Source organism: Pisolithus orientalis (genome assembly GCF_024613125.1).
Source record: "Pisolithus orientalis strain OTSU chromosome Unknown F5J12scaffold_21, whole genome shotgun sequence".
Lineage (NCBI taxonomy): Eukaryota > Fungi > Basidiomycota > Agaricomycetes > Boletales > Pisolithaceae > Pisolithus > Pisolithus orientalis.
The window spans coordinates 602155-613449 of record NW_026260802.1 but is presented as its reverse complement, the minus strand read 5'-3'; the positions used below and the strand labels follow the sequence as shown (position 1 = coordinate 613449).

Below are 11295 nucleotides of genomic sequence, written 5' to 3'. Positions count from 1 at the left end.
ACTATTGCTTATCACCAATTTGCAAGGCATGTTCAATATTCAATCTCTACTGTAACATGCCTAGCACCAGTGTGACATTGGTGCTTGTCACACACAAATAGATATATCTGCCATTTCTTCACTGATTTGAATGGTTGGAGTTGAGAACACTTGTGTTCAATTTCATTCCTGCTTATGAAGACATGTTCCAGGGGAAATCCCCAGCCAGAAGGGTTCCTGTGCTGACATACAAAGGCTTTGGACAGTATCTATCAATCAGACAAATGTATTTGTAACATCCTTTGGAGCTCAGATTTCAGGCAGTCAATTGATGCATGTATGATCACACAAACCCAAGGAAAGCCTCTCTGACCTTGTGCAAGGTTTTGAGGGAATGTTGAAAGGCTTGAATGAAGAGATTGGTGAGATATATTGTGCAGAGGGCTGTGGATGATGTGGTGTACACAACTTCAGTGCATGCTAGTCAGCTAGGTTACCTTTAAGTAGTACAGAGACAATCAGGGACTTGTAAGGGGTTCAACACCCCAATATCAATACACATGTACACATTAAGTGGGAGCAGAAGGCTACACTCCACAAATTGACCTGTAAGGTTAGAAAAGGCTGGGGTAAGATGAGGGTGTGTATAACTGCAAACTAATCCTGAACTGTGTGGATGCCCAGTCAATATTTGATACCACAACTCTCAAGATCTGATTCTACAACTTCTGGAACATGATCTTTGACTTTGACAGTGAACATACATTTCACTTTTGACATCAAAGAAAATCAAATCTTCAACAACCCTAGGAGCAAACCAAAAGGCAAACAAGACTCACCCATTCACTGCCATCATGCTTCCCAACTCAAGCAGGACTGATGATGGAGGTAGATAATTTCTTTGCACAACTCAAAGATAAACATTGTATGTAAGTGACAAGTCCAGGATGACCAGGTTCAAGACTGGACTGGAGACCAGTGAAAGCACTGTAAGGAATCTGCATTCCCTAGGTGCATAAGCCCCTATCATTGGCCATTCTCTGACTATTGTTATGTCTCCAGACTGCCCACATTCACTGCAGTTCACACACTGCCTTCCCACCTTCTTCACTACCTTCCCACACCCCTTGCTCCCTCTTGTGCACTGCTATACCTGCAAGCTGCTGTGTTTAGGTCACTTCCTTTCCTTCAGACTCTTTTCTTTTACCATGGTCTCTGTTTTCTTGATGCTAGTAGTATACCCTCAGCCCCTGTTGTGGCCTGTCCTGTGTCATATACTGAGAGGCTCATACTTTGGGCTTATGCCATCAATGCTGAGACAACACCAAATGCCAAATGTACCCTTCCCTTTTACTATACTTTTCTAGTTAGCTCTGTACTGCCCCCATGTGTGCTGAGGCAGTGTCTGTCACCAGCTTTCCAGTCTCTGCCTTCTCGCTTAACCCTTAGTTAGTTTCTCTGCATTGCTATCCAGTCCACCACTGGTAGCCCCAGCCTTCAGGTTGCTGGTCTTGGGTATATATACCCTACATACTCTGTACTTAGTCTCCAGTCTGAATATCAACTTAGTTCACCCCTAAGCTCCTAGCTTAAGCCTGAATTGACTCTCAGCTTTTGCTCCTGAACCCCCTTGACTCCCTCTGACTTTAACCTGGCTTGCACAAGGGTCTAGCACATGAGCTAAGACCAAGGGTTGTTGCATCAGCTCTCAGCCTTTGGTCCTTTGACCCCCAACCTTGACATGGACTTAACAGTATATTCAGACTACCACTTGTGCAAGTCACTCACCCTTGATGACCAAAACCTGCACCCAAGCTCAAGCAGATCATGCCTTAGAGTCCACCTCTGCCTTGAGACCTACTCAACCAGAAACCTCTGACAACCCTTGCCACCAGTCAGTCCTCAGTTCCTTCACTAGTCACCACCAGACTTCTGCAATTGTGCAGCAGTTCCAAGGATTTTCAGCCCATCATTCCAGTACTACACTGGCTTCCAATGATCAAGGTACACCAACACCAGCTGGTCATTGACCTCCCACTCCCTTTGGCAACCCCAGAGGTGATGGCAACAACAACCCAGATGACTCTGACCACCACTCCAGTGATGGTGACAATAATAACAATGACAATCCTTTTGGACCTGACCCCAAGGAAGGTGAAAATGAGGAAACTGAAGAAAACCTCCAAACCATAAGGGTCCTTGGGCAGTCTCACCAGGGCCATACAGTCTCTTGTCCAGTCTTCTCACCAAGACACTGAAGGAAGCTCAGGATCAGCTAAGGTCCAGGAGCCAGACACCTTTGATGGCACCAACCCAAAGAAGCTCTGGCAAGTTCCTTGTCCAGTGTGAGTTGACTTTCCAGAACAAGCCCTGAGCCTTCCATGATGACCACTGAAAGGTAATCTTTGTTCAATCCTACCTTAAAGGAATGGCACTTGAATGGTTTGAGCCAGACCTACTCCTCACCAGTGAACCCAAGGACCCACCCCTGTGGATGGACAACGGGTGTGAGTTTGTCATTGAACTCCAATCAACCTTCAGTCCCCATGACCCTGTAGCAGAAGCTGAGAGCCAGCTTGATCACCTAACCATGAAAGAAATGCACCACATTAACAAGTACATGGTCAAGTTCAATAGGCTAGCTACCCAGATCTGGGGTTACAGTGACAGGGCTCTCTGCCATTTCTTCCATGCCAGTCTTCCTGACTGAATCAAAGATGAGATAAGCTGGGTAGGCAAACCCCATACCCTCAAAGGCCTTCACCATTTAGCACAGGACATAGATGCCCACTACTGGGAACAACATGATGAGGTCCAATGCCAGAACCAGTCTTCTGGTAACCAGAACTCATCCAAGATAAGCAATAAAGACTTGAACACTGACAAAGGGAAAACCTCAGCATCCAACACCTCCCAGCCCTCCATTCCCCTGAAGGCTGGCAGTACCAATGCTGGGTCTTCAAAGCTTGAGCCAACTAGCAACAAGCTCAGAAAGCACAGAAGGTTAATGGCTGCTGAGCAAAAGTGACATTTCAATCTAAAGCTCTGCATGTTCTGGGGAGGAGAGGGTCACATAGCCAAGGAATGCCCCAAGAAGGTGGCCAAGGCTAGAGCAGCTGCAGCAGCTCTGGAAGCCACACTGAAGGCCTCCACTGAGGCAAAAAAATAGTTGGCAGTCCTCAGAACCTTGCACACCCCAAGGACCACATTGACTCCAGTGGTGTGCTCTTGGAGGTTAAGCTCAGCATGCCCACTCTTTGCAACCCAAACAGCCTTATGCCTACCATTTCTTTAGCATCCTATGACAGGCTGGCATTTCCAGTACTCATTGACTCTGGCTCTATGCACTGTTTCATAGATACAAAATTTGCAAATAAAATCTCTGTTCCCCTTTACTCCATCCTGCCAGTCCAGCTTTGGCTGTTTGATGGCACATCCAACTTGGTCATCACCCAGGCAGCAGAGCTTGTCTTTGTTTTTCCCTCCAGTGATGCAACCCTGCTGGACTCCAAATGCAAGGCAGTCTTAGGATACAACTGGCTCACCCAAAACAATCTGTTGATTGACTGGGCCTCAAGCAGTACATTAGATCCCAGACACCTGTGCAATGAGTGCCAGACCCCCCAATGTCACCCCCTGACCCTGAGCCTACAGCTCTCAGACCACCCACCTTTGGCTCTGCTGAGCATCTGACCTTGCAATTAGAGAAACTGGTTGCACTGGGCTTGACTTGCCCACCCATTGCCTTCATCAATGCCACAGCCTATGTCTGGGTATGTAAACTCAAAGGATCTTCTCAGTTCAGCCTCCAGCTCCATCCCTTGGCTCTCACCTCCCTTCAGTCTTCAAAAGTGGAAGATGCACTGAACCTCTCTGGCATTCCACTGGAGTACCATGAGTACACTGACATGTTCAGTAAATCTAAAGCCACTACTCTGGCACCCCACTGAGAACATGATCTTAAGATTGAGCTGGAAGGGGACACATCACCACCCCTTGGCCCTATTTACTCCTTGTCACTGGTAGAGCTTGAAGCTCTGTGAGCCTTCCTAGATGAGCATCTGGCTACTGGGTTCATCTGACCTACCTCTTCCCCCCATGGAGCACCAATCTGTTCATGTCAGGTGCCTGTGCACCTCAGATCATGTTTTTCCTTTCCCCTATTTCTATCTCACCCTACAGGCATGTAGTGGACACTTAGCTTCGCTCTAAGTGTCCTTGGTTTGCATTTGTTTATTGTTTACCTTTGTTTATCATTTTTGCGCACTTACTGCTGTGTGCCCAGTGAAATTTTCTTCAGTCTCTTACACTGGGCACCAGGTACAGTCCTGTATTATTTTACTCAATATAAGTCTCTTACACTGGGCACCAGTGGCCTCAGATTGTGGTTATATTAACACAGTCCTCTTTGTCAAGAAGAAGGATGGCTCCCTTTGGCTTTGTGTCAACTTCTGGGGCTTGAACAAGATCACCAAAAAGGACCAATACCCACTCCCCCTCATCACCAACCTCCCTGACTCACCATCCTGGGCCAAGGTCTACACCAAAATTGACCTCAGGCATGTGTATCACCTGGTCTGGATCACTGATGGTGATGAATGGAAAACCATGTTCTGCACTTGGTATGGGTCCTTTGAATGGCTTGTCATGCCTTTCAGTCTGTCCAATGCCCCAGTGGCATTCCAATGCTTCATCAACATGGTGTTCACTGACCTCCTAGATGTATGCATTGTGGTCTACCTGGATGACATACTCATCTACTCCAATGATGAGGACTTGCATCAGCAGCATGTCAAAGAGGGTCTGTGCCAACTCTGGAAGCATGGCCTGTATGCTAAACCAGAAAAATGTGAGTTCCACTCCAAGTTGGTAGAATACCTAGGCTAATGTCTTTTGCCAACTGGTCTCACCATGTCTGGCAAAAAGATCAAAGCTGTCTGTGACTGGCCTGAACCCTGGAAGGTCAAAGACATCCAATCCTTCCTAGGCTTTGCCAACTTCTACCAACACTTCATCTACAACTACTTGGACATCATTGTCCCCTTGACCTGGCTCATGCAAAAAAACATACCCTGGAACTTCTCTGAGGAGTGCTGGTCAGCCTTCAATATGCTCAAAGAAGCTTTCACCACCACTCCTATCCTTACCCACTTTGTTCCTGGTGCTCAACTCACAGTGGAAACCATCACTTTGGACTACACCATCACTGGCATATTGTCCATTACTGGAGAAGACAACCAACTTTGCCTGCTCACCTTCTACTTGCAGACACTGTCTGCACCAGAACTTAACTACAACACCCATGATAAGGAGCTACTTGCTATCTTTGAGGCTTTCAAGGCCTGGAGACACTACTTGGAGGGTGCTCCTCTACCCATTGATGTAGTCACTGATCATAAAAACCTAGAATATTTCTCAACCTCCAAGGTGCTCACATGCTGGCAAGCCTGGTGGTCTGAGTACCTGTCACAGTTCAACCTTGTCATTTGTTTTTGCCCAGGTAAGCTTGGTGCTAAGCCTGATGCTCTCACTGGATGATGGGATGTCTACCCCAAAGAGGGGGATAGGGGCTATGCTTAGGCAAACCCCCACAACCTCTGACCAGTGTTTATGTGGGAACAGCTGGTCTCAGCTCTCTGTGCCACCTGCTTGGAGTACCCTGTACCATGTGCCAGCCTTCTAATGGACATAGAACAACTCCACAATGAAATACTCTCTTTGGACAGTGCTAGGATCATGTGGGTGAGCAGAAAGTGTAGCATTGCTAGTGAATGTAAATATTTGTCAAAGCAATGCTAGGATGGGACTATGTAGTGTAATGGAGGGAGATGTGGAGAGGGGAGTTGGGGGAAGCATGGAGTGCTTACCAGCCCAGAATGGTAGTGATAACCTGCTGGGAAGGTGTGAGCTGCGAGGGCAGGTGGGAGACACCTTGCAAGAGTCACAGCCACAACAAGGTGGTGCTGACATGCTCAGGGACCCAGGGGTAAGACCACAAGGGGACCAAGAACAAGGTTTGAGGAGGGGAGTGGCAGGCAGGTGTGATGATGAGGTGTGGTGAATGAGGTGGTGGCACTGGAGAAAGACAGGATGTGCTGCTTACCTACACTGGTCCAAAGACTCAACTCTGTGACTGGCACATGCCTTGCTGTGTCACAGAGTCACACTCTTTGGATGGCACTAGGATCATGTGGGTGAGTGGAAAGTGTAGCATTGCTAGCAAATGTAAATACCTGTCAAAGCAATGCTAGGATGGGACTATGTAATGTAATGGAGGGAGATGTGGAGAGGGGAGTTAGGGGAAGCACAGAGCACTTACCAGCCTGGAATGGTAGCAATAACCTGCTGGGAAGGCATGAGTGGTGAATCCCTGGGTGATAGGAAGTGGTCTGATGACACATGCAGTGAGCACTGGGTACCCAGGAGGTTAGGAGGAGGGGCACTGCCCTGGGTTATCTATGGACTGGGGGAAGTGTGTAGTGAAGGAAAGCATGGTGTAGGTTCAGTTCTGATTGCATGTATGGGGTGAGGATTTGCATGTGATGGTGGAGGTAGATGAGGAAGGTGTTGCTTGCCCAGCATCCCATCAACCTGGCATCTGACCTTTGGTTCTGCAATCATGTTGCTTATCCCATGAGTGTTTTGTTCCCCTGTTCACCTGTCATGTGACCTCACCACACATGCCACAACAGCCTGAGTGGCTGCACCCAAGCTTCATAAATACTGTTTCCCTTTTGACTGTCACCCTCTCTCTATTTGCCACCTTTCCACACTGAAAAAAAGCTGCATGCTCTTGGCCCTGTGTTCCCCCCCCCCCTCACCCTCTTCCCCTCCCCATTTTCCAAACCAAAAAAAAGGTATGTGATTTCTTTCTCCACATCCTTTCACTAATCTTTTTTGTTTTCATCTAGCTTTGTAATTCTTGGGTGTTGGTGCCCCCCCCCCCTCCTCTCCTCAGCACTGTCCACCCAAAAACAAAAGTACATGATTTTTTAATTCTTTTTCAGGTGCATCTCCCCCCCTACTCACCACTTTTCTTTCCATCTAGCTTCATTGTCTCCCCCCTTCCTCCTACCCACTCTGTCCAAGCCAAAACAAGGTATGTAAGTTCTAAGCTGCCTCTCACATTTATCCTAGCTCACTGACAGATCTTCTTAGCTGCTCCCTCCCTCTCCCACCACCCTCTGTGTCATACACAAAATAAAGTAAGTCATCCTACCTACTTTGCCCCTGTCTTCCCTGTCTAGAAGTGTACACACTTATGTATCTATATGTATGTAACCATGTAATAATCATTCAATCTAATATACACATTTATATTGATAATTCCATTCCTTGTTCCATTATATTCCCAGTCAGCTGGGATTTACCCATGTTCGTTTACTCTTTCCTCTGATCATGATATTCATATCTTCTTTCAGTTCTGCCTCATGTGTAGGGATGGGGGCACTTTATGGGAGTGTGATGTCATGGGCTGCTGGAGGGTGGTCTGCAACAAGTGTCTGGTGGTTCCAGAGGATTCCCTTCAACAGATCACTCAGCCTGGTGTCTCCTTTAGGTATGTTCACCCACCACCCTATTTCATCACCTCAAGTCCTTTTGTTTCTCCTCAGGTGTGTCAGTTGTCATTGGAAGAGGACCAGACATGGAACTCCTCAGCCCTACTATGTAGGTCCATCCAAACTTCCCCCATCCAGCCTAACTCCAAATACAGGGCTTCTATCTGGGTGATGAGCATGTCCTCAGCAAGCCCCCTGCTGTCATGGGCACATTCCAGCATGCCACCACCTCTGAAGTGGCTACCCTTTCCACAGCCATCATCCACCTTCACCTGGATGGCTTGACCATGGACCCTGACCCATTCCATATCATCCAATCCATGATACAAGGGTATTTCAAACAAGAGGGCACCTACAATTTTGCACAGTTGCCTTATGACTTGGGAACTCAGGAGTCTAGGGCTGCCTATGAAACTGCAGCTGAAGTGCTCTCTTCCTTCCTGGCCCCTTATGGAAGGGTGGTTCTCTTCTTCACTACCAACAGTGAAGAACAAAGTGGGGATCTCTTTGCTGGAAGTAGGGATGGGCAGGTATTTGTCTCAAGGGTCTTTGAGGTGAGTCACCATTTCTCAATCTTTACTCTCACCTCACCATCTCCAGGTTTTAGAGGCTCTCCTCACACCCCTCTCCAAGGTTGTTGAGGGAGGCGACCTCATCTTCCTGGTGTGTGGATATCTGGTCAAGCATCAGGAGAGTTTCCAAGACCTCAAGTCAGCCATGAACCAGTAAGTGTCCTCTCCATCTGAGCACTTATTTATCACTCATCACCATTCCAGCTTCAAGCCAAGGTCAATGCTCCTCTTTGATGCAGACAGGTTACTCCCCATCAACACCATTCCTTTCCTCATGAGTGTTTTGGACCTTACCATCATCCAAGGCTTTCAACAGATGGATAAGACAGTCAAGGCTGCCCTCAAGGATTGTGGGGTGCTGGGTAGACACTCAAACATCATCCTCATGTTTTGGGGGTCTCAAGGAGGGAGGGTATTGGTGGAAAGGTACATTTGGACTGACAAGTTCATCAAACCTTGGGGTCAGAACTTGCCTGCTCAATGCCCTCAGCATGGGAGCATACAAGAATGGCTGGCTGCTAGTGCTGATTCAACTTATTCCTATCAGTGCCAGTATCCTGATTGTGGGAAGGACTTGGAGGGGACTGCATTGCCACCCAAAACTTATACCATCTCTATGCCTCAAGGAGCCAAAAAATTACTAGATGGAAAAAAGTCATCTGCATGGTTGGTAGAAATTTTGTAAAATACATATACCTCCACAGTACATAAAAGATGGACTGTTTATAAAGAATGAATCCAATGATATGGCCCATACTGCAAGAATGTCCCATCTTTCCTAAGAAAATATGTTGAAAATTATAGAAGAAACAGATCCTTGTTTATTCTGGAGGTTTCACAGCTGATATGCATATATAATTTTGTATGTCTGCTGCATGCTTTGCTGATGCTGGGTTGGGCTTAAGTGAGGTTAGAGGGAGCTCACCCATGAAATGGTGATGTTGGCCAACACCCCTTCTAGGGAGCTCCCTCATGCTGAGACTAGGTCAGCCACTACCACTTCCAGGGGGCTGGGCCATGCTTAGGTGATGTCAGCTGACACCACTTCTAGGGGGCTCCCTCATGCTGAGGCTACATCAGCTGACACCACTTCTAGGGAGCTCATCCATGCTTAGGTGATGCAGCTGACACCCCTTCCAGGGAGCTCCCTCATGCTGAGGCTAGGTCAGCCAACACCACTTCCAGGGAGCTCCCTCATGCTGAGGCTAGGTTGGCCAACGCCACTTCTAGGGAGCTCACCCATGAAATGGTGATGTCAGCCAACACCCCTTCTAGGGAGCTCCCTCATGCTGAGGCTAGGTCAGCTGACACCACTTCTAGGGAGCTCACCCATGAAGTGGTGATGTTGGCCAACACCCCTTCTAGGGAGCTCCCTCATGCTGAGGCTAGGTCAGCTGCTACCACTTCCAGGGGGCTGGGCCATGCTTAGGTGATGTCAGCCAACACCACTTCTAGGGGGCTCCCCCATGCTGAGGCTGCATCAGCTGATACCACTTCCAGGGGGCTCATCCATGCTTAGGTGATGCAGCCAACACCCCTTCCAGGGAGCTCCCTCATGCTGAGGCTAGGTTGGCTGACACCACTTCTAGGGAGCTCACTCATGAAATGGTGATGTTGGCCAACACCCCTTCTAGGGAGCTCCCTCATGCTGAGGCTAGGTCAGCTGACACCACTTCTAGGGAGCTCACCCATGAAGTGGTGATGTCAGCTGACACCCCTTCTAGGGAGCTCCCTCATGCTGAGGCTAGGTTGGCTGCTACCACTTCCAGGGGGCTGGGCCATGCTTAGGTGATGTCAGCCAACACCACTTCTAGGGGGCTCCCCCATGCTGAGGCTGCATCAGCTGATACCACTTCCAGGGGGCTCCCTCATGCTGAGGCTAGGCCAGCTGGCACCCCTCTCAGGGGGCTCACCCACCCAGGGTAGGTTGGCCAATGCCACCTTTAGGCAATCCCATGAGCTGTGGCTGACCCACTTTCAGGGCCATTGGCTGACATCAGTTAGTCCCACTTTCAGGGTGAATGTACACTTTGGGTGTCCCAGTTTCAGGACTTTGGTTGACTGAATTATGTGTGTAAGTATAGGTATGCTCACCTCAGTGTATGAAGAAGTCACTGAGGTGGAAAAGAACAGTGCAGAAAATTTATAGCACCATAATTAGTAAGTGTAGTGACATCAGAATTTAATTCTGAGGGTCAGGGAGAAATTCCGAGCCCTCTGGGTGAAACTCTGAGAGGCTACCATAATTCCAAAATGCATTCTCAACACTCCCCCTCAATCAGAACAGAGTTTGAGTGCAGACATGAAGTGTTTTGCCTCGATGCTAGGTAAAGGTTTGGTAAGGGTATCAGCAACCATGTCATCAGTAGGACAATAAATTAAATGAAAGGGATGGTTTTCCACAGCAAAATGAATGAAATGGTATCATATATCAATGTGCTTGGTGCAAGCATGGTAGCTGCCATCCTTTGTGAGTGCAATGGCAGATTGGCTGTCAGAATACAGTGGGATAGGATGTTTGAGTGGTCAGAAAACTTCCTTGATGAGTCATTGAAGCCACAGGCCCTCTTTGGCTGCATGAGTTCATCAGTAGACCACTTTGTGAGCTGGTAGTCCTAGGGAATCTGTCCAGTGCTGGACAGCTCTGGACAGCTCTGGCCAGCAAAAGTGATTTACTGATGTTGCTGCAATGTACTCTGCTTCAGCAGTGGAGAGCATTACAAGTTCTTGTTTCCATGAGGCCCAACTGATAGCTCCTCCATCCAGTATATAGGTGGATCTGCTTATAGCACATTGATGCTCCTGTGAAGCTCCATCTGCATCAGTATAGCCCTCAAGGCCTCATTCTGTATTTCTGAATGACAAAGTGAGCACCTTTGTGCCTGCAATATACCTGTAGATTTGTTTTATGGCTTCCCAGTGAGTCATGTTGGGTGCATTATTGAACTGCACAACTGTGGAGACAGCAAATGTGGGTGTGTTCCAACAGCAAGGTGCATAAGGGAGCCTACAGCAGCACAGTAGGGCACATTTTTCATGCATGCAGCTTCTTCAGCTGGCTGTGGAATTTCTCCATGAGAGTTTTATTCCAGGGTCCATCAGAATTGCAGCAGGCTTGCAGTTGGCAAGGTTATATTTCATCAGGATGGCCTCAATGTAGGACTGCTGGGATAGTGACATGGTGC

General features: G+C 48.0%; 1 protein-coding gene across 1 annotated transcript; it reads left to right on the top strand.

The window, feature by feature from the left end:
- Positions 1-7741: 7741 nt before the first annotated feature.
- On the top strand, positions 7742-9898 carry F5J12DRAFT_894233 (uncharacterized protein; the record flags this gene model as incomplete). Its single annotated transcript, XM_051747724.1, has 5 exons — positions 7742-8092; positions 8139-8263; positions 8315-8776; positions 9251-9499; positions 9700-9898. 5 exons carry the CDS (start codon positions 7742-7744, stop codon positions 9896-9898), a joined length of 1386 nt encoding a protein of 461 aa, XP_051598674.1.
- Between the last annotated feature and the right edge of the window lie 1397 nt (positions 9899-11295).